Below are 23689 nucleotides of genomic sequence, written 5' to 3'. Positions count from 1 at the left end.
AAGCAATTGGTGGGGGAGAAGTGCCAGGAACAGGGAGGGGAAAGCTTTTTCACCTGTTAACCTATTTGTTCTGCTATCGAGGCAATTAACTTAAATCCATCCGATAGCCTTATTTTACTGCACTGGTCCGAAAACCAGAACTTCAGAGCCACACATCAGAATCTCCTGGAGGGCTTGGTAAAAACAGACTGCTTACAGACAGTATCTGCTTCAGTCCATTTAGAGTCAGGCCCAAGAATCTGCATCTGTAACAGGTTCCCAGATGAGATGATGTTGATGATGATGGTACCAGAAGCCACTTTGAGAACCACAGCATCTTGTGTCATTTCTGCTAGATTACTGTCCTTAGTTCTACTTGCTTCTCAGAATTATAATAACCCAGGGGAGCTAAGAAAGGGCCAGACAGGGATCTGGGACATTTCTAACATTCTTCTTTCCTTGAAGCAAAGCGCTCCTTAATGAAACATGTACACTCCACAGATTGGTACAGGGGCTTAGAAGAAATGTGTGCTTGAGAGGCCCTGGGCTTTATTCTAAACCTTCCTGTTCTCATTCTAAATGCCCCTGTAACTTGTGAGCACAGAGAAGAATGAAGCCAAAGTCATCAAATACCTTAAGTAGTTTTTGAAGAGGCCACCTAGCCATCCTCCTTAGCAACAGAGGCAGGGATCCGGATGAGGAAACAAAATGGCGTTAGGTCGTTGGCTAAGGCCACACAACCACGTAGAGGGAAGCACGCAGCCCAGGTCTAAGCCGGGACCCTCCCACCACCCCCACACTGCCTGGGAAACCCTTCCTGGTTCTTAGTCGTTTCAATGTGTTTCTATAATTTCTTGTCAGCAAAAGGAAAGGGAATAAAGAATCTTATCTTTGCAGTTAATAAGTGACACCCATAAGCAGACAAAGATGGGGACACAGGCGGGGGAAAGAGAACAGGGAGCCTGCATGATAGAAGGGTCTGGAGAACCTGGGGATGTCTGAGGATGCTGGAGGTCTGGTCCCTGCCATCAAGTCTCCCTGGGGGAGGTGTGCAGCAGGCCACAAATGCTGAAAAGGCAGCAGGGAGGAAAGAAAAGAAATGTCGATGACAGACAAGTGGATGTTTCATCTCCAAAAAAGAGCATGTCTGGGGGTACCTGGGGGCTCCGTCAGCTAAGCGACCAACTCTTGGTTTCAGCTCAGGTCACGATCTCATGGTTTGTGAGTTCAAGCTCTGGAGTCTGCTTGGGATTCTCTCTCTCCATCGCTCTCTACCTCTCCCCTGCTTGCACTCTCTCTCTCTCAAAATAAACAAACTTACAAACTAAAATAAAAAAGTAAAAAAGAGCAGGTCTGAATACGATGTATATTCATAACATTTTAGGAAGATCAGTGTCATTATTCTGAATCTACCAAAATGTTCAAGGAGACAGCAGTCATCAGAAGTCACAACGTTGCCTCTGGCTGACAGTTTTATAGAATGTCTTTCGCTTCTAATTACTAATATTAACGCGGTGCATTTTGCTTTCTAGTTCCTACAGCACATTCACAGCAGGAAACTCTCGTGAAGTGCGAGGTCCTACATTCTGAAATGAGACTGCTGGGACAAGGTGAGAAAAGCCTCGTCTTTCGCAATCTCCCAACCAAAGTTTATGCGTGAGATTTGAAGAAATGTTGCAGGTTTATGTAGGTTACTTCCCCCCTCTGTGTCCCCAAGGGTATAGAGGAGCCATTGACGTCTCACTGTCCTCAACTCTTTCTTGAGACCCACACATGCAGCCGCCGATCCTGTATTTACCCTTGGATAGCTCCTGGGCCTCTCTAATGAAACATTTCCCAAACTGATTATTATCTCCTGGCCCCACCCATCTCAGGACTTGGCTTCCTATCCAGGCGGGTAACCCAGAAACTTCATTCTTCATCCTCCATAGTTCCCCTGACAGGGAATGAGGTGTCACGCCTACGGATTCTATCTCCTAATCTCTCTTGATCTCATTCGAGGCTCTCCAAACTGCCATGTTGGAATCAGCCATTATCAACCCTTGCCTGGATAATTACACCCACGTGGTTGCTAGTCTCCTTCCAACCTCCAGTCTTTAATTCTCTAGAAGCTGGAAGCAATTCTCCAGATGCATTGCATTTTAGGTAGAAACTCCTTTCTTATTAAGGGCTGTCCTGGACCTTACAAGATGATAAGCCTCTACAACCCCAACACATTGAATTCCAGTAACACCCGTACCACTGAAACCAAAAACTCTACAGGGGAATAGATAGGGCAGGAGCACAAGCCCAAACACTTCCTTGGGAACCACTAACGCAAGGATCACTTCACTTCCCTGCTAAATTAGTTTAACGATTTCTTAGGATAAATCTCACTCCCTAAAATGGCCCACTGGCCAACTCTGCAGTATCATTTCTGGAAAATCTTTCAAAAGAACACAAACCGTGTCCAGGTTTCAAGTTCTAGAGAAAACTTACCTGCTTTTCCAGGTATCAGGTGAGCTCCTGAGGCTAACAGGGTTGAATAGAATCAAGCAGTGTGGTCTTGAAATTGGCTTACTTTATAGTATTGCCTCTGTGCTTATTAATTATACCAAGGTATTTCGAATTAGAACAAATAGAAGGTAGGGGCACCTGGGTGGCTCAGTCGGTTAAGCGTCCGACTTCGGCTCGGGTCACGATCTCACGGTCCGTGAGTTCGAGCCCCGCATCGGGCTCTAGGCTGATGGCTCAGAGCCTGGAGCCTGCTTCGGATTCTGTGCCTCCCTCTCTCTCTGCCCCTCCCCTGCTCACACTGTCTTCCTCGATCTCAAAAATATTTTTAAAAATTAAAAAAAAAAAAAAAAAAGAATAGAAGGTAAAACAGAGAACTGAGTTAGAGCTAGACTTTACTACTCAATATCCTGCCATGGGAAAACACCACATTGGGTCCCAATTTCTTCACGTGGGAAATGTTATTCTGTCTCTGGTCTCCAAAATATGAGTGTTACAGTAAAGTTGCTCTTAAGACATTAAGGTTGGGTTAACCAACGTAGGGTTGCCTGGGTGGCTCGGTTGGTTAAGTGCCCGACTCTTGATTTCAGCTCAGGTCATAATCTCACGGACCCTGAGACTGAGCCCCATGTCAGGCTCGGCACTAACAGCACAGAGCCTCCTTGGGAATCTGTCTCTCCCCTCTCTGCCCCGACCCCAGCTCACACTCTCTCTCTCTCCCTCAAAATGAATAAACATTAAAAAAAAAAAAAAAAAAAAAAGAGGTTTAGGGGCACCTGGGTGGCCCAGTCAGTTCTGAGCGTCTGACTCAGGTCATGATCTCACAGCTCGGTTCATGGGTTCAAGCCCGCATCGAGCTCTCTGCTGTCAGCATGGAGCCCACTTCAGATCCTCTGTCACCCTCTCTCTGCCCTCCCCCCACCCCCGCTCGTGCTCTTTCAAAAATAAACACTAAAAAAAAAAAAAAGGCTAATGTAATACTTCACAATGGAAGAGCATGCAGTTAGATTGCCTTACTCATAACTGGAGGTAGGGCACAGTAACAACGTCTTTTACAGTCAGACATCAAAAAAGAACGGATTCTAAGCTGTGATATAGCATTTTTAAAAAGTCACGACTATCTTCACCATCATGCCATCCCCAAGTTCTGGTCCCCTTAGCCAAAACCTTAAAAGTGAGAAACGAGAAAACCTTAAGTCACTTAAAATCTTGTAGTCTAAATCTCAGCTTTCTCGTATGTAAAATTAGGACCAGATCATTCCCAGCCACCCAGGCGGGAGATGGGAAGGAATTGGTGGGGCAGAGAAACCTGCATTCACACGAGAATTGTGCCAGGATGTCTAACAGATCCATTTCCAGAACCACGTTAGAAATGCACAATCATGTCGACGAAGTTACAGGACACTGTGCATTCAGCTTCCACCCTCTTTACCACCTGGGATTCCTTAGTTTGTGTTCATTTCTTTTCTTGTAGCGTTGGATAAGGGGTTTCTAACTCTGGTTCTAGTTTCTGGCCAAGATTTCAAAGGAGATCTGTGGGAGTATCCAAAAACTGTAGGGGGGGGGGGTAGTTTAAGCCAGAGGCTTAATGAGATTCTAATTAAAGGGGCCTTTGACCCCAAAAGGTTAAGAATCACTGTTAGTTTTTCATGCATGGACACATGCCCCAGATACGTCCCAAACTCCCATGAGACTCTGTGGAAAATGTTGTAAAAGATGGGTAAGTAATTAAAAGAAACGTGTGATGAATATCACAACAGTAGATAAAAGCAATCAAACCTGAATTCAGGTGTAATTACAGAAAGAAAATCCATGGCATTTAATTAGGTTGCATTTTATTTCGATCAATGAAAACTTGCCTCCGAACAGAACTAGGAAGCAAATATTGTCTCAGGTTAAAAGGAAACTGCTATGCTTGAAGCTTACGCTGAAAGCTAAACTCTCCAGCCCTTGACTATTTGTAGCCCCAAACGGCCAAAGGAACATATTGGAACAAAGTATGTGTGAACAGTGAGAGGCAACTCGTGTGTACCATTAGCAAAATAACCTGAGGGGGGGGGCGGGGGGAACATTTTATATTCCTCAGTATCCAGCGGTGGGAGTTTACAAGTCTTGCCTTGCTTCCTATTGTACATGGCTCCACAGTGATGCCCAAAGTAGCAAAATATAGGCACACAGTTTACATTTGGTTATCGTGTACTTCACAGAGTAACAGCAGCTCTAGAATTATCGTACAGAGTTGTATTTCATGCTGCTAACGGCATCCCTCTGGTTAATAACACAGTGCTGGTTGACAGACATGGGTCTAGGGCTCGCACAGAAGGGATCCGGGGCGCATTCAGATAGGAGTATGAAAAGCGGTGGTGAAGCTGTTACTGGAAAACCACTTGCCGCGACCAGAGAGACTTGGCCACAGGTGGTCAGAGAACAGCAAACAGAGAACGGAGTGCCAGGATGGGGTTTACAACCCCCCCCCCCCGAAAAAAAATTGTTTACGACTTTACTACAGGAATCTTTTATCTGTTCAAAGCAGCACAAAACCACCGCATGCCACAGAGAGGAAGCTCATGTTTGGACCTATCAGGAGCTATTTACCAAGCACTCTCATCACCGGCACCTCTTGGTTGACCTTCAAACACTGACAGCAGCACTTGGATTGTTTAAGTCTCGAGTCAGCAAAAGATACTTAGATCAGAGGTTTTTTTTTTTTTTTTAATTTGGGCATTTTAAAGTTTAATAATTAAGCAAGGTTGACTATTGGATGTGAGAATAACTCCTAAAAGGATATGAAACATTTCCCAACTACAACGCCATACATTGTTATCAGAATGCCGTATCGTGTTATCGATGTCTAATGTGTTTTGTTTTGTTTTGTTGGGAATCAAGTCCGTTGATAAGATCAACTACTTTCTCATTTTAACAGCCTATTTTCCTTCTGCTAAAAGGGGTCTCTCTAGAATGTCTAGAATGCTTTAAAATCATTAACTGGCAGTCACGATTTAAGTTTGCAAACGCGGGTTCTGGGTTTGAGTGAAATTTAAGAAGCATGTATGCCAGGCCAGTTCCACACGTGAGAAAGTGGGACTTGACTGTGGTGTGGTAATTGTCTGACAGTCTCTTACGTATTAGCACGAATCCTAAATCATTGACATTAAAAAAAAGTCCACTATCACCTGTCGGGCAAGGCATTTTTACTATGAAGCCTTGTTAAAATTTATCTCTAGGAGCACCTGGGTGGCTCAGTCAGGCATCCCACTCTGGCCCAGGTCATGATCTCGCGCTCACAGGCTTGAGCCCCACGTCGGGCTCTGGAACCCGCTTCAGATTCTGTCTCTGTCTCTCTCTGCCCCTCCCCTCCTTGCGCTCGGTCTCCGAAATATAAACATTGTAAAAAATCTTTTTTTTTTTTTTAACATTGTAAAAAATCTTAAAAGAGAAGTTTCTTTCTAGACATTTCTCGTTTAAAACCAAAAATAGCAACGGAAAATTGACCTTTTCAGAAAGACACCACCAGATGGTAGCATTGGATCAATACTGTCCATCAGAAGAAACTCCCGGTGTGTTTTAGCAGATGCCTCTTTGCTATGAGTTCCTCTGAACGTTACCTCAAACCAGTATAATGTGGTGACAAACCAGGAAGACGTAGTAACCACACTGGAAACTTCTACCTCATCTGCTTTTAGAACTCTGCAAACATGCCCCAGGCTCCCTGGTAGCTAATAAAACCAGCAAATCTAAGTGAAGCAAATATTTTATTTAAATCAGTTGTCAAATCACAGTTTATCCAAAGGAACTTAATGCAACGTTGTCCTTAAAAGAGTGGGCACAGATATGGCACAGACACAATCCAGTACCTAGCAAAATACCATCTGTAAAGAACCTGACTTACTTCATGCTGTGTGTGCATGTGGTCCAGCGTTTAAGAGTAGAATAAAAAACTTAAAATAGTCGATTATTTTTTGATAAGATGAAAAACATTTCACTACTTTGCCTCGGGATTCAAGCGCACTCATCTGTCCAAACGGCCACAGCAATTCAGAGAAAAGGCTTAAAGTTAACCCGCTACTGAAAAAAACTCCCTTCCAACCCCCACTGGGCTAGAAAGAAAAATTTCACAGTAACAATGGAACCTTCTGTGTTTCCCCCCAAAAAAGCTTTTTATTTTTAGCACACTGTGCAGAACAGGAAAGTGAGCGATTTCAGAGCGGCCTGAAACACGGACCCGACCCTCAGTGGGTTTTGAAGTACGAACCGTAGCTTCCGATCAGGAATGTTGTTTCTAGGAAGCTGTTGTCACAGGTTACAGCTGAGGCTTAGAGCTTCCACCACATCCTGCGTGATACAAAAGGAATGCACCGTATTGTACATTTCCTTAATCGTTAAGGAAAAAAATATACAATAGATACAGGAGGGTTACTTAAAACATACATATAAATACATAAGGGATGATACTCCAGTTTGAGAAGCAGAACTAGGTGCGGCCAACTCCAGTTCCGGGTGGAGAGTTTGGGACCTTAAATCAGAAACATTACATGGTATCGGCGGCGGGGGAGAGGGGTGGCCCTGCAGAGGACACGGTAAATGGCTGTAGCCCCCGATTGCTGCCTCAGGGTTGTCAGGGCGCTCCAGAGAGGAGGTCAGTCGATGGGCCTGTTCTTCGGTTCGGAGTCTGAAATACCGGTCGTGAGTCTTTGTCAGCAGCGTTCAGTTCATCTCCTCCTACTGCCTGTCTTCACATTCTGGTCTTGCAAACACACAGGGCAGAACTGTGGGAGGAAGGAAGAATCAAAAGTGAGTCAAGTCTCCTCTCCTCCCCGTTCATTCCCCGAGCCGCGGAAGCCCCACTCGCCGGAGTCCAGCCCCTGAGAGAGCAAGTGGGTTGGGGGCCCACGGCAGGGCGGGCTGGGTCACCAAAGAACTGGCGGCTGTGGCTCCAGCATTCAGGCGCATCACACGCACCGGGGATTTTTTAAATGCTTGGCTACTACTACCGGTGACCAAAAATGTTTTGTTTTGTTTTCTTCCAGAGAGCTACAAACTACAGTTTCAAGCCATAGGATAAAAACTTACTTTGGGCTTCTCGTTTTGAAGAAAAATTCAATGAACTGGTGAGTTATGGTGCTGTGAGCGCAACGTATTTCTTAGGCCTTTGAGCCAAACACGCAAACGCACACTTGTGCGCGCACACGTGCCCCGTTTATTTTCTCGGAAAGCAGTCACATGGGGGTAAAACCAAGTCACTGTTTTCATGACACCAGTAAGACTGAACGGGTTGTCAGTGAGGGGGGGAAAAGGAAGGGAAGCTAGGTCTCCTGATCTACTTGACTGCTTTTTCCCCAACTGAAGGTTCTGCATAAAGTCGTAATTATTTAAACTCCTGCTTCCTTTATAGCAGATTTGCCATCGAGTGGCATGAAAGAGGAAAAAGTGTTTTGGAAGGAAAGGAAGCTCGCTTACATGATGTTTTAGGATCCCGTGGGTTCTGATTTTGCTGGTCCTTCCTCTCGTTTCTGCGTCTCTCCCGGTGTCTGGGTTTCGATCTCTTCTTCTGACTCACCGTGGGCTCTTCCTTCCTGAAATTCTACTTCCTGGCCACCTTCCTCCTCTTTCAGCGCTGGTCCATCTGTGTCCAGGGACTCTTTGGTTAAGCCTCTCGAGGCCTCAGAATCTTCCAGGGCTGAGTGGTGGCTCTCAGGGTCATCAACAGCATCATCCTCTTCATCTTCCTGGGATTTAGACAGTGACTTCTCTATCCTTTCGCCTAACTCGGCGCGATCGCCATCTTCTGGAATAGACTTTGTTCCAGTTGTTTCTTTCTTTTCCTCCGACGGGAGAACTGCCTCTTCGAGCTGCTGGTCGGTTACACCGGAACTTTCGACCTCCACGGCTGGAATCTCTTCGGAAGCTTCGCTCACAGCTTTGGAAACATCAGAGTGGGTTTGTTCCACGGTGGTTAGCGTGGATTCTTCTTCGGCTGCAACGGTGTGTGTTTCATCCTGTGCAGAGGCCTGAAGTTCCCTTTCTTTCTCCTCAATTTGCGGTCTAGCTTCCCGGGTGTCAGCTTGTATAGGTTGAGCCTGTGTCTGCAAATCAGTGGCTGTTTCTTCAGTACTTACTAACCGGTCAACAACGGTCTGGATCACATTTTGTACCAGTTTACTGCTCTCGGTCTCAAGTTTCAAAATCTCGTTTTCAGCCTTTAAATCTTCCTTGCTAGTTTCACTTACTTGGGCTTCCTGGCAACCAGCCGGCTCGTCCTCTTCATCTGAGGCCCGTTTCTGCGGTGTGGTCTTGTCTGCTTCCAGGTCACCACTGATGCCTCCTTCAGGCGTGGCCGATACGGCCTCCGGTTCTGATTCCGGCTGAGACTCCGTCCCTGTGGGCACCTCGTCTTCCCCTGGCTGAGCAGTGAAGTCCTCATCTCTTGCAGAGGATTTTTCTTCTGGTATTAAATGTGCATCTGCAGTTTCCAGGGTTTCAGGTGTTTCTAAAATCTTGACGGTTTCTCCCAAGACCTTCTCCTCCACTGCTGCAGCCGTTAGAGGTAATGACGGCTCAGAGCTTTGAGCTGGAGTTTCTGTGTATACCGCGTCCTCTTGAGCCAGCCCAGGAGAACTTTCTTCCAAACTGGTAACCTCCTTTTCCCCGTCGATGACGGCCACACTAATCGTCTGCACCAGCTGCTTACTAAGCTCTTCAGATACTGTCACGGCTGGTTTTTGCTCAAGTTCCTCTTCACTCGCTCGGGTTGGCTTTGCTTCCGTTTTCTCCCTTTCTACTTCAACTACCGTCTCTTCCTCCGCGTGGGTTGGAGGAGATGGCGTGTGGCTCTGGAGTTCAGTATCATCATTCTTCTGAAATTCGGGTTCTTCGGTGACTTCATCTTCAAGGGCAACTTCCATGGTCTCTTTCTCACGGACTGTTGTTTCAGTGTCTGTAGACACCTCGGGGCCTTCAACAAGCGGTGTGTCTTTGGTTTCCCGGTCAGTAGACTGGCCTTCCTCTTCCATCACTTCAGTCTTTGAAAGCATGGGTACAGTTTCTACTGATACCTCTTCATCCGTATGTTCCAGAACCTCTTCCATTTTTGAATGTCCTGTATCTTCTTCTTGGGGTTGAAAACTAGAAGGTGCTGGAGGCATCTGTTCTGGTGCAGGAACGGCCTCTGCTTCCGTGATCTGTGACTGTGCCCCAGAGGCGACCTCGGGATCTTCGTGGCTGTCTGTCATCTTCTCTTGCTGTGTTACATTTAGAGCCTCAGCATCTGCTACTGGGGTGCTTCCGTTGGTCTCGCTGTCGGTAAGGGTTTCAGCTGAGTCGGGAGCAACAGCCTGTTCTAGAATAAATTCTGATTTTACCCCAACCAAGGTTTCAGCTGGACAAGTGGTTCTAAGCTCACTAGGCTCTACACTGTCTGCGACTTGAGGAACTTGTTCCAAGCTTTCGGGGGCGGCCTGTACAATCACCTCCTCCTGTGTCAAGGTCTCAGTCTCAGTTTCTTCTACGTGTACTTCCGTCACTACGTCCGTCTCTTTCTTCAGATCCGGCTCTTGAGAACCTTCCTCTTCCGCGTCTACCTTCTCTGGAATTTCGGCCCCTACTTCCTGCACTGTCTGCATCGTGTCTTCTGGCCCTCTGGTGTCGGGCAACTGTGATTCCTCCCTAACTTTTTCTGCGACTGCCTGCAGGACCTCTTGAGTTCGCCTCTCTTGGTCTTCTATGTCTGCCACACCGCCTTCCACCTCCTGAACTGGCGTCGCTTCCTCTGTGGTGACTGGAGAGTCAGTTAACTGAGAAACAGCCGAGACCATGTCGGTGGTCTCTTCAGCACCAGATGCTTCTGCTGCTTCTTCAGCACAAAATGCCTCTGTAGTTTCTGCAGCGGTCACAGCTTCGGAAGTCAACTCCACCTCGCTGACGACTGTGTCGTCAATGGCGTCTTGACCCTCTGGCAGAGTTTTGGCAACGACGGGGGTTTCCTCTGCAAGGACCTCCCCTTCAAATGCCTCCTCGGTTAGGGGTCTGGCTTCATCTTCTGTTTGTTCAAGAGGTTCTGTCACTGAGGCAGATATCCAAGAGGGTGACCTTTCTTCAACACTGCTAAGAGCCCTTGCCCCGTCAACAACAGTCACAGCCACAGCATGAACCAGAGTCGTACCGAGCTCCTCTGACACAGAAACAGCTACCTTTGGCTCAGGCTTCTCCTCGCCCTTCTGGGCTTGCTGTGCTTCGGTTTTCTCCCTTTCTACTGCATCGTACTCGGACAGAGGTACCACAGCTGGGACATCAGAATCATCTTCGTTGACCTCTGTTGGCCCCGTGTCTTCAACGGTGGCTTGTTCCGGTTTCCCATCTGACCTTTTCTTCCTCCGCCCGGGAATAAATTTCTTAATCGAAACCCAAGACTCTTCTTTCCCGGGTTCGACATCTGAAGCTGAATGTTCTAAGCCAGACCCAGTTACGGAGTCTTCGCTCTTCTCTTCCAGTTTTGACTTGGATTTTTTCCTTGGAGTAACTAATCTTTTAAATGACTCCCAGGTGGAAACTCCCTCCCCCTCAGAGGGGCTCCCAGCTTGCTCCGGTGAGGAGCTTCCTGGCCCTTGATCGTGTTCCTGGGAACTAGCGAGGGCAGCATCTGGTCCCGTTTCTTTGTCTTTTCCTGCATCATCTGGCTTCTGGCCCTCTCCTCCCGCTGGTTTTGGTCCCGCTTCGTCGTCAGAAGATGATGCCTTCCTTGCCCTTTTCTTGGACGATCCCACACAAATTAAAGCTTCCCAGGAGACTGAAGTATCCACTCTGCGCTTTGGTTCTTCGGGCTTTGGCTCCTCTCCGTTGCCTTTTGCTTCCTCTTGCGTCTCGGAGGCTGCGCTCTCCGTGGAAGACAGGGTGGCGCTCTTTACTTTCTCCAATTCGTCCTCCTTATCGCTCTCCGAAAGCCTTCGGACACGCTTCTTGGGCGTCACCATCTTTTTGAAAGACGCCCAGGGAGTGACCCCTTCTCGCTTCTTCTCCCCGTCCGAGACAGCGCCTTCCTCGGCGTCCCCCTCTTGCTGTGCGTCCGCGACGCCTCTCTCCAGACACGTGATCTCCTCCGGTTCCTCGGGCGACGAAGCGGAGCTCTCGCCCTTCTGTTCGTCGGTACTGTCCGGGGACTCCGGGGCGGCCTGATGCTCCCCGGACTCCTCGTCTCCTCCCCCTCGCTTCCCTTTCTGCTTCTTCCCGGAAAGCTTTTTCAAGCCGGTGCTGGTGAAGAGTTTCTTTAAAGGGCTTCCCTGCGCCCTCGTTCTCTCCTGCGAGGACAGCACATCCGCCTCGCTCGCGAGGCCCTCGGGGTGGGCGGGGGGCGCTTTCTCCTCGGAGCTCAGGTCGGCGGGGCGGCTGTGGTCACCGCCGGGGGCGCACGCTTCCGTGGCCTTCGCCGGCTCCGCCGCGGGCCTGGCTTTCTCAAGTTCAGCCGGGGTTTCCACAGCTGTCTCAGGGGGCGGGGGCTCCGCGGCTTCCGCTTCCTCCGCCTCGGCTTCCTCCGCCTCGGCTTCCTGCGCCTCGGTTTTCTTCTCGGCCGTGCTGACGTGGACTTCTGCGACGATCTCCACCTTGTCGTCGAATATTTCCGTCGCTAGAGGGGCGGGTTTCTCTCCAGGAGCCTCCTGCCCTTGGTCGTCGGAGGGCAGCTCCACTTTTTCATATTCCGCCGACAGTCGGGCCTCGCCGGCGCTCTCGGTGGCCTCCTGTGGCTGTGGCTGTTCAGGAGGAGCCGCTTTCTCAGAGGTCTCTGCCTGTTCTTGTGTGTCTCCTTTTTCTGGCTCTTGGTCCTTTTTCTTCTCTGAAGCTTCCAGCTCATCCTCCTTAGGCTTCCTGAAACTGGTCTTCTTTCTCCAGCCGGCCCAACCTTGAGTGAAGAATTTTTTGAAGGGTGACGCTGTCTCGCTGGCCAGGGGACTCGTCGGGGAGTCTAGAGATTTGGTGGGCTCCTTTTGTTTTTCTTCTCCATCTCTGCCTTCCTCTGCTGCTTGGCCAGACTCAGGTTGAAGCGAAATTTCCGTGGTGCTCTGCTCGTGTTTGAGGGCTTCTTCGGGTTTCTCTGTGGATTGTTTTAGCTCCCTTTCTTTGGCTGTTGCTTCCCCGGTCTCCTGGCTGGGCTCCTGGTGGTCGCCGGCCCCGTCCGGCGCCCCTGCTCCTTCCCCTTCGTCTTTTTTGACAGTGAGAAGTTGGACCGTGTCAGCCTTCTCGGTCTTATCCTTTTTTACAGTGAATTTAAAGCCGACAAACTTAAACACCTTCTTAAATCCAACATCATTAGACTGGGACTCAGTAGGTTGTATTAGCTCTTCCAAATTGCTTTCTGAAGAAGGAATCTGTTCGATTATTTCAGGCACTTCCTCCTGCCCATCCTTTGTGATGTCGCCCACAACCGCTGAACCAGCAGCCATCTCTTTATCTGAGTCTCTTTCGCTCACATCTTCCGACTCTCTCTGTCCAACTATTAACAGAAAAAGGAGAGCAGTGGGGGAGAAGGGAGAAAATTATTACAGCTCAACAAAACCCTACATATTTTAAAAAACCTAACCCATTAATACGTTCTTTAATGTCAGGCAGTTCCAGGACACAGTTAAAGTCTTCTCAGTATTTGCAAATCTCAGTACATTAGGCAAACGCTACTTCTTTCAAAGGACCTTTAAGAATTCAGGTTTAAAGAGGGGCGCCTGGGTGGCTCAGTCGGTGAAGCGTCCGACTTCCGCTCAGGTCATGATCTCACAGTTCGTGGGTTCGAGCCCCGCATCGGGCTCTGTGCTGACAGCTTAGAGCCCGGAGCCTGCTTCAGATCCTGTGTCTCCCCTTCTCTCGGCCCCTCCCGTGCTCATGCTGTCTCTCAACAAAAAATAGACGTTAAAAAAAATTAAAAAAAAAAAAAAAAGAATTCAGGTTTAAAGATCCTACTCTGCTCCTTCTGGTCCCCATGAAGGAAAAGTGAACACACTCAAGTACCAGCATATTAAGCAGAAGTAGCTGCAGCATCACTAAGAGTGGGTCAGGCAGACGGCACAGGCTCTGTTGCAATGCAAAACAGAATCAATCATCACGCCCGTGATCTAGAATCCACCCCGTTTAGGAGAAATAAGCTAAAGAATAACAAAAAGTAAGAATCCAGACAAATCTAAGGAGGGACGTTCTATGTGATAACTAGCTGGTCTCTGTAACAAGTCCCAAAAAACGGACCAGGGCTCCACAGGGAAATTCCAGGCCGGGTCAGGCAAAGTGAGGAACAGAAAGGAGGTGCTCCGCAGCACCACCCAGAAGCGTGTAGAATCGTTATGTCTACACTTGAAACTAATGTAACACTGTGTATCAACTATACTCAAAAAAGTTTTTTTTAAAAGGCGGTACCCAAAAGCTGAAGCATGACAAACAACAATGACAATGATGGGTCACAAAACAAGAGTCCACGAATCAAGAGTGATACTAAAAAAGTAACTAGGGAACAGGCAGTATTTCCTTATGAGAAAGACCAATCACTAAATCTAGATATACCTTCCACTTTGATCTATAGTCATTCTCTTTAGAATTCAAAATTCTACTGCATCGGGATTCACATATTATTTATTAAGGACAAGAGTTAACAAAGATGTTTCTTTTATAGCCAGTTACATAGGCTCTTCCTAGACCAGGACAAACAGCTCTTCAGCCTTCAAGATGTGGAGCGATGTGGTATTTAAAGATGGACTTATGTCTTTCATCAAGTACGATACACGTAAGTGGATTTTCTTTTGTAGTTATTTGGGGAGAAGAAAGCCGTGTTGTAGTTCGGTTCACCTGTAGGGCCAGTTGCACTGGACGTTTCCAGTTGCTTCGAAAAGTAAAAATCATTTCTCGTTATGTGAAATAGAAAGTAAAATGCAGCCCCGTTTCATGGCAAGTGTGGTTACGGGAAATTTTCCTCTTTTGAAGGTGGGTGTGACTGATAAATTTGGAGCTTGGCATATCACCATGAAAATCGGCCATTCAAAAAGAAACAAACAAAAAGACAGGGGCAGGGGAAAAGTTTTCATAGAAAAGAAAACAAAGCAAGGAAACTGTCAGATTCACTATAGCTGAAGTGGTTATTTCATCTGGAAAAGCCTAGTTGGCTGTTTGTCATTAGATGAAGGAAACCGCTCTTTACCCACACCTTTGTAATAACTCATTCAAAGATCCAGAAATGCTAGAAACCTTTGGGCGAAAGGCTGTCAGGAAACCTACAGTTTTAGAGTATTAACACACAGATCAAAAGGGAAAAACTTCCTTTACGGTGGAGGGATCTGGCAGGTACTGCCTTAAACTTAACATCCCTAATAACAGAACAAAACTGTCAGCATGCTTTCTGATGTGAGGCACTGAGAAGGCCAATAAATCACCTACAGTATTCCTACTAAAAATGTTGAATGGAATCTGTAAGGCAACAATCAGATAAATCAATGAAGGATATTCTATAAGACAACTAGCTTGGTCTGATACATCAATGTCACAAGGGACAAAAATGAAACAAAAACGCACGTAGATTGTCCGCAAGTAACTTTCAAACAGTTTAAGGAGAGACACTGAGGGCTGGGGTGGGGGGCAGGGGAGAGAAGGTGCTAAAATATCAGTAACTGGTGGATTAGGTCAAGAGTATATGGGTGTGTGTATTTGTCCGCAGTTTTTAAATTTAAAAACTCATGTTTAAAAAACAAGTCAGTGTGATGTAATAAAAGGGAGGGGTACTGAGCTAAATTAATAAATTTAAAAAGCATAACAGTAAGTCAAGCTGGGCATGGTCCTAGATTGGATATTAGTTAGGGCAAACTAACAAAAGGACATTTTGGCTTTTCTTGGGAAAATGTGAGTATGATTTGGGATTAGAGGAGATGGGATTTTCACCAAAACGAAAGAGTTGAAGGTCACCACATAGCATATACAATATGATCACATTTAACCCCCACCCCCCACACATACACACCTACCTCACATATGATCTCTGGGGGATGGAAATGTGATATATTTTAGTTTTGCTTCTATCAATTTTCCTCTAGAATATGTACTGCTTTCTCTAACAAAGAAGTCAATTAAAGTGAACACAGAAAAGGTCTTAATTGTAATAATACACTTAATGCCCACAGCAGAAGATGAAGCTCAGTAATTATAAACAGTATGCATACCAACACATAGAACATATCCATAAATATGTGAAACACAGATATATTTGGAAAGACAAAAACAACATGCTTCCCCAAATCCGTAACTTCACCCAGCTTATAGGATCTTTCTTTCCCACAAGAATAGTTTTGTCCTTGATGTGAACTATTACAATCTGTGTCTACAAGTCTCTATCGCAGTACTGGGTGGGTTTTATTTTATTCTGCAGACCATAAGGAAGAGAAACTAAGGAAGCATTCTCATACTAAGCACATGGCACCGTGCGGACAGGGCCTTTGACCGTGACATCGTCGTCTCTACCTTTTTCTGTAAGCAAAAGCCAATTCGCATTGATTCTAACTGACATCAGCGTCTGAGGTAGCATTAAATAAATAACAAATTCAAAAAAAAACAACAACAGAGAACTCAATATTTTAGAGAAGGAGGTCTGAAGAAAACCAAGGGTCTCATTATTTTCATCTGAAGTACACTTCCTGAGTTCCCTTTAAAAAAAAAAAATCACTACGAAATACACATTTCTGACCAACTTGAAGCTTTATAAAGAATAAAGAAATAATCAGCACCCACACTGTGGCAAACATTCCAACAGGAAGAAAAATTGAGACTGGCTAGATGTATGTCATTGGACTTCCTAGAGTATCCCCGGACACTTGTTTCGAGTCAGGAGACAGACCTCCTCTAGAAGTCCTCCGGGAATGCTCTTCCCATTATTTTTTGGCACCACGTATATAATCTGTTCAAACACAAAAATGCTGTAAATTTCCACGTGTTCCTATGATAAACCTGCTCGCGGTAAAGGTTAAAAGTTTCTTTGAATTAAGTCCACTTCCATGACACGAACTACTTTCTACAAATTTCCCCAATGATGCAAGGACACGCACGAGAAAAACCTTCCACACACCCTTTTAACGCCACACAAGAGATGTGACCTTTAAAAAAAAAAAAAAAAAAAAAAGGTGTCTACTACCGCTGAAAATACGCTAGAGAAAAAAAGTTAAACCCCAACAATAAAGTCCGTTCTCGTACAATTTTACTAATAATGTCCACGAATACACATTAAAAGTTTCCTGCCCGCAACGTAGGAGAGAAACAGAACACTCCTCACCCAACCTTTCCAAAATTTATTAGAAAACGCGGAGACGTGTTGCTAACGTGGTGGGAGAAAACAGGTGGTGTCTCTACCATCTTCCTAATTCCCCTCCATGCTCCCAAATCTGTTTCGATTTGAAACACTTTTTCTTAAATTCTGGGATGACTGGAATGTGTACGGTCAAAGCCAGAGAGACAAAGATCAACAGCTGTCAACCGGCAGAACAAAACAGCTATTGACCGTCCCGGCGCAGCCTGGAAATACGGAGTTGTTCTCTCTAGACAGAGTGATAGACGGGGCTGAGCACATTTTTTTAAGGATCACAAGAGATGTTTAAATCCTAACTGGTCTGCCCTGTCTTTTGACCTAAGGAATCCCAGGAGCTAATGGCTGTCGCAACAGCCTTCCAGACTGGGCCACTGCTGGCCCAGGAGGGGCCTTTGTGCTCTGGGTTAAGAGCCACACAGCAGAACTCAGCCCCCATTCCAGCTTCTACTTCCCTTCCGCGCCCTCCCGAACCGGGGCAGACCTTCCAGGGAGGCTCTGCTTCCTAAAATACCTCTTTGATCACAAAGTGACGCTGCAACCCACCCCTAATGGCTGCAGGACTTCCGACACAATCTTCTACGCCACCCAGCCTGGCAACCAAGGGCCAATTAGTTGCAGCCACGACCAACAAAAAAGCCAACTCCGACCACACCTTCCACGTTACAGGTGCCTGTTCTGCCCCAAACCACGGGCGATGGCTGGGAAACGCACTGGAACCTGGATTCCATCTTTCAGCCTCCTTTCCTGTTACGCAGTCGGCTACACATTCCCCACGGTGCGGCCGAACAAGCAAAGCCCGTCTGTCCTGTGCCACATCCCCCATTCGCTCTCCTCCAAGCTGTTTCTGGCCGTTGGTAAATGCTAGTGATTTGTTGAGACCTGTATCATGTTCTCTTTATCCTCCTGTGCAAAGACCTTCCCAGGTGACCCCGGCCGGCCACCACCTCGGGCCAAGCCCGACGCCCCTCTCAAGCCTGAGTCCTCGGGCTGTGTCCTTTCCTGGCAGGAAGCGGCGTGCGGCCTGGGTCCGGGTGGGATCACTGCTCTGGGAGCACAGGCTTTGGGCACATGCTCCACCGCCGCTCCAGCCCGCAGCAAACGCGACACGACCCAGGAGCGAGCGGCAGGGAGGGCTTCGTATTCGAGCCGGGCCGCTGGGTCATCCGAACCCCAGGGCGTCGGCTGTACCGGGGCCGCCGGGTCCCTTCCTAACACCTCCCCGCGTGCCTCCATGCCGAGGGCTTGGTCAGAGCAAGGGAAAGGAGGCAGGCTGGAAGCCCCCACGCCGAGGGGTGGCCGGCACTCACGAAAGGTCCAGCGGGTGGCTCTCAAAGCCGACCCACCCGCCGCGTCCCCGGGCCGACAGCCACCAGGGGGCGCGCTACTCACAGCAAAGGTTACTCCACCAGGGCATCCTGTGCACCGGCCGGCAGGGGCAGCGCCACAGTGCCCGAGAAGGCCCAGGCTTCTTTCCCCCGCTGCCCCATCGCGGGACGGACACCGGTGCCGGTGCCGAGGGCGCCCCCTGGGGGCCACCGCGTGCGTCACAGAGGGCACAGTCTCCTCGTGGCCCAGTGGCCGAGGGCTTTGGTTTCACGGGCCTTCAAAGAAGGGTCCCTGGGGGTCCTGTGCTTCACCTCGATGTGATCTCTTCAAACTCACACACATTCGAGTACCAAAACTCTCGTGGCTAAATGACTGCCAAACCGCTAAACCTAAATACTGCTGGATCCCTGACCCGCCTCCTTATCTGAGCCAGAAGGCAGGTGGCCTCCAAAATCGCAATACAGGGCGATGGCTCAAAGGATAGCGGGATCTTGTGCATGGGTTTGTTCAGTTTCAAAAACTTTCAATGTCTTGAGTGTTAGAACAAGAACCGGGGACATCACGCAGGTTCCCATCGCAAAGCTCTCATTTAGAGTCACAAAGGCTTAGGGTTTGAAGGAAGAGTTCACCCTGTCCCTCCAACTGGGGAGTAAATGGACTTCAAAAATGGTTATGTGGGAAATGCAAAATGGTACAAACACTCTGGAGGGCAGTTTGGCAGTTTCCCACAAAACTGCACATATTCTTACCATGTCCCGTGCCCCCTGGTACTTCACCCAAATGAGCTGAAAACACGTCCACACAAAAACCTGCATATGGATGTTTATAGTTATGTTTATAGCTTTATTCGTAATTGCATACACTTGGAAGCAACCAAGATGTTCATTATGTGAATGGATGAATAAACTATGGTGCATCCAGACAATGTAATATTATTCAGTGCTAAAAAGAAATGAGCCAGCAGAGCCACGGAAAAATATGGAGGAACCTTAAATGTGTATCACTGAATGAAAGAAGCCAATCTTTAAAGGGTACGTATTGTATGATTCCAACCATATGACACTCTGGGAAAGGCAAAACTACAGGGACAATAAAGAGGTCAGTGTTGCCAAAGGTTGGAAGCGAAGTAAGGATGAATCAACAGGGCACAGAAGATTTTTACAGCAGTGAAACGAGCTATCCCTCGACAACATGGTTTGAATCGTGCAGTCCCACTTATACGTGGATTTTTTTCAATACGTACAGCACAATACTGCAAATGTATTTTCTCTTATCGTTCTTTTTTTTTTTAAACATATTTATTTTTGAGGGGGGGAGGGGCAGAGAGAGAGGGAGAGAAAGAATCTCAAGCAGGCTCCATGCTGTCAGCGCAGAGCCCGAGGCACGGGTGGAACCCACACACCGAGATCATGACCTGAGCCGAAATCAAGAGTCACCCAGGCACCGTCCTTGCTTATGATTTTCTTAATAGCATTTTCTTTTTCTAGCTTACTGTATTATAAGAATAGAGTATATCAAACATGTAACATGCAAAATATATGTTAATCGACTGTTTACATTATCAGTAACACTTCCAGTGAACAGCAGGCTCATAGTAATTAGGTTTTGAGGGGGGAGTGAAAACTTGTATATGGGTTTTCAACTGGGGAGCCCTAACCCGTGTTGTTCACGGGTCAACTATATACCATGAGGCAATACGGGTGGATACATAGGATCATCACATCATCTGTTCAAAACCCCAGAGTGAGCCCTAATATAAACTAGAGACTTTGGGGGATAATGACATGTCAATGTAGTTTCATCAACTGTAACAAATGCACCACTCTGGTGCGGGATTTGTTAGTGGAAGAGGGATTGGACAGCACATGTGAGGGGGGCAGGGAGCATATAGGAACTCTCTACTTTCTACTCGTTTTTGCTATGAACCTAAAACTGCTCTAAAAAAACACAGTCTATTTTTTTTTTTAATGGTCATAGGACTTGGCCAGTGTCATATAATGGGGGTGTGGCATCTCTGGGGGACCAAAGGCTGGAGAGAAACACTTAGAGAGTCAATGCATTAAAAAGGAACAAGGGGCGCCTGGGTGGCTCAGTCGGTTAAACGTTCGACTTCGGCTCAGGTCATGATCTCGTGGTCTGTGAGTTCGAGCCCCGTGTCAGGCTCTGTGCTGACAGCTCAGAGCCTGGAGCCTGTTTCAGATTCTGTCTCCCTCTCTCTGACCCTCCCCCGTTCATACTCTGTCTCTCTCTCTCTGTCTCAAAAATAAATAAACATTAAAAAAAAATTTTTTTAAAAAGGAACAAAAAAAAGTTTGTCTTTTTAAAGGAAAAATTAATTTCATACACTTTCAAAGTGCTAAAATTCTTACTTTCCATAAATCATGATAAGATTTTATAATTTGTCAATGTAACTTACGACAAGAAAAAGTATTTAGACATCTCAACTCCCACACTTGGATGGGAAAACTGCTATTATGTCTGATGTAGACAGCAATTTAAATTCTATCTATTGCAGTGTAAAAAGCAGTTTTTCATGGTTATAGTCATGCTATTAAAAAAAAGAAAGAGGGGCGCTTGAGTGGCTCAGTCGGTTAAGCGTCTGACTTGGACTCAGGTCATGATCTCATGGCTCATGAGTTTGAGCCCCACGTCGGGCTCTGTGCTCACAGCTCAGAGCCTGGAGCCTGCTTCAGAGTCTGTGTCTCCTCTCTCTCTGCTCCTCCCCCACTCACACTCTGTCACTCTCTCAAAAATAAACATTTTTAAAAAATAAAAAAATTAAAAAAAAGAAACAAACAGCAGTGCTATTGACAACAGCCAAAGTATGGAAAGAGCCCAAATGTCCATCAACTGATAAGATGTGATATATATGTACAATGGAACATTACTCAGCAATCAAAGAGAATGAAATCTTGCCATTTGCAACTACGTGGATGGAACTAGAGGGTATGATGCTAAGCGAAAGAAGTCAGAGAAAGACAAATACCCTATGACTTCACTCGTATGTGGAATTTAAGATGCAAAACAGATGAACGTAAGGGAAGGGGAGCAAAAATAGAGAGGGGGACAAACCGTAAGAGACTCATAAATACAGAGAACAAACTGAGTGTTGCTGGAGGGGTTTTGGGTCGGCGGATGGACTGACTGGGCAAGAAGCATTAAGGGGGACACTTGTTGGGATGAGCACTGCGTGTTACATGCATGTGATGCATCACTGGATTCTACCACTGAAATCATTATTGCACAAAAAATTAATTAAAAATTAAAATTTAAAAAAAAAACACATATATCCTACCCACCCACTCACGGATAGTGATTCTAAAGATCACTTGACCCTTATTTTGCAACCATTATGATAAAAACTGGATAAGGCAAGAATCAATGGGTGTCAGAGTATGCGGGATATTTACATGTTTAATAATTAAAAGGGTGGGGAAGCCCTACACAGTGGAGAAACTGGGCAAGAACTTAACATTAACCGGGGCACCTAGGTGACTTAGTTAAGCATCGGACTCCCCTGATTTCAGCTCAGGTCATGATCTCATGGTGCCTGAGTTCAAGCCCCGCATCTGGCTTTGCACCGACAGTGTGGAGCTGGTTTGGGATTCTCTCCCTCTCTGCTCCTCCCCCACTCTCACGGGTACACACTCTCCCTCTCTCTTTCAAAATAAATACAGAGGGGCGCCTGGGTGGCTCAGTTGGTTGAGTGTCCAACTCTTGGTTTCCGCTCAGGTCATGATCTTACCGTTCGTGGGTTCGAGCCTCACATCGGGCTCTGTGCTGACAGCGTGGAGTCTGCTTGGGATTCTCTATCCGCCCCCTGCTAGCTCCTTCTCTCTCAAATAAATAAGCTTGAAAAAATTAAAAATAAATAAGTAACCTACAGGTAAAATAGGAGGAAAAAAACACGCTAAGGAGGGTGGTGGAAATGGGGAGAGGAGAGCTATACATTCAAACACGTCAATGTCTTAAAGGAGAAAAGCTGTAGAAATGTTCCAGATTAAAAGAAGCTAAAGAATATGATGCTTAAGACCGAAGATGATCTTACAATGCAAGGTGAGAAACGCTAAAAAGGACACTGTTAAATTAACTGACAGAATTTGAATAAGTATGGTACATTATATACTACTGTAATAATGTAAATATATGATACTAATAACCATTCTCTGGATATAAAAGGGAGTATCTCAGGGCCCCTGGGTGGCTCAGTCGGTTGAGCATCCAACTTCAGCGCAGGTCATGATCTCGCGGTTCGTGAGTTCAAGCCCCGCGTCGGGCTCTGTGCTGACAGCTCAAAGCCTGGAGCCTGCTTTGGATTCTGTGTCTCCCTCTCTCTCTGCCCATCCCGTGCTTATGCTCTGTCTCTGTCTCTCAAAAATAAATAAATGTAAAGAATATTTTTTAAAAAAAGGAAATATCTCTATCCTTAGGAAATAACATAAGTATTTAAGAGGAAATGATGACTATAACTTATCTGCAAGAGGCTCAGAAAATTTTTCATCTCCTGCCTATGTAAGACATAACAGGAACTTGCATGCTGGTTTTTGGTTTTGTTTTCTTAACACAGAGAGCAAAAAACTAAATAAAGAGGCAAATGAGGTAAAATGCTAACAATATATGAATCTAGATTAAGGGTAATTAGGTGTTTCCTGTACTTGTTTTTTTATTTTTGCAACTTTCTGTTAAGTTTGAAGTCATTGTTCAAAAAAAAAAAAAATCACTCAAGGATGGGCTAAATAGAAAAAGGTGAGTAAAAGGTACAAAATTTACAGTTATAAAAGAATCAAGGAGATTATTAATAGGAAAACTACTCTCTCTCCCAAACCCCCCTAAAAGAGACACAATTCAGGGAGAGGGAAGAGAAAAGAACAGAAGTTCTGGAGACAGACTGTGTTTAAATATCAGGTGCACCACATCTAGTCCTGGGCCCTTGGGCAAATTTCCTGAAGTTTTTGTTCTGAATGTCCTCACCTGAAACATAGGTCACCTTCAGGACTTCCTGCTAAGGCTTCTTAGGAGGAAGTATCAGTCAGCTATCTATAATATAATAAAACAAAAATTCTAATGGGTTTTTTCCCTCATTGTCGTCAAACAGAACTACTTAAGCATAATCTTTTTTTTTTTTTTTTTTTTTTACCAATTCCAAAAATGATCTATAAATTTCAGGAGATTTTGAAATTTGAAAAATTGGAAAATGACCTTCATAAAGACAATGTCCAGAGATGATCACTATTAAGTAACTGTGATAGCTTTTTCTGGGTAAGTTATTTAATAGTCTTCAAAACTATGATATAATGGCTGCATAATTTCTTTTTGCCTCCCCCTATTGCTAGACAATTCGTCGGTCCCAATTTTTCACCACCACACTCTGCAACAAATATTCACCGTATAAATCACTGTCCAAACCCCTGACCAGGTTTGAACAGAAGAGGGCAGCATTGAACAGCTTTCGGCTCTCCCAAATTGGAAAGCTTGCAAATTTCCTAGACCAGAAGATTCAAAAACCTACCATACATAAGGCTTAGGTGCCTTTTCAAATTCTGTATAGTTGAATGCCATGTTATACCTACATTACCTCTTTGA

At 46.1% G+C, this 23689-nt stretch overlaps 1 protein-coding gene across 5 annotated transcripts in view; it reads right to left on the bottom strand.

The window, feature by feature from the left end:
* Nucleotides 1–6207: 6207 nt before the first annotated feature.
* The window catches only part of AKAP12 (A-kinase anchoring protein 12), a 100955-nt gene continuing 83473 nt past the window's right edge, over nucleotides 6208–23689 (bottom strand). For 3 of the 5 annotated variants that reach the window (XM_049653053.1, XM_049653054.1, XM_049653056.1), the window contains 2 exons: nucleotides 7930–12952; nucleotides 6208–7238 (listed from right to left, as the gene is read on the bottom strand). In XM_049653053.1, coding sequence (XP_049509010.1) covers nucleotides 7938–12952 — 5015 coding nt within the window. In that variant the 3' untranslated portion in view covers nucleotides 6208–7238; nucleotides 7930–7937. Of the gene's footprint in view, nucleotides 7239–7929; nucleotides 12953–18169; nucleotides 18289–23689 lie in introns of those variants that run through there. The other 2 variants (XR_007462581.1, XM_049653055.1) reach the window with 2 other exon arrangements.

Source organism: Panthera uncia (genome assembly GCF_023721935.1).
Source record: "Panthera uncia isolate 11264 chromosome B2 unlocalized genomic scaffold, Puncia_PCG_1.0 HiC_scaffold_24, whole genome shotgun sequence".
NCBI classification, from domain to species: domain Eukaryota; kingdom Metazoa; phylum Chordata; class Mammalia; order Carnivora; family Felidae; genus Panthera; species Panthera uncia.
This window is presented reverse-complemented; position numbering and strand designations above follow the sequence as displayed.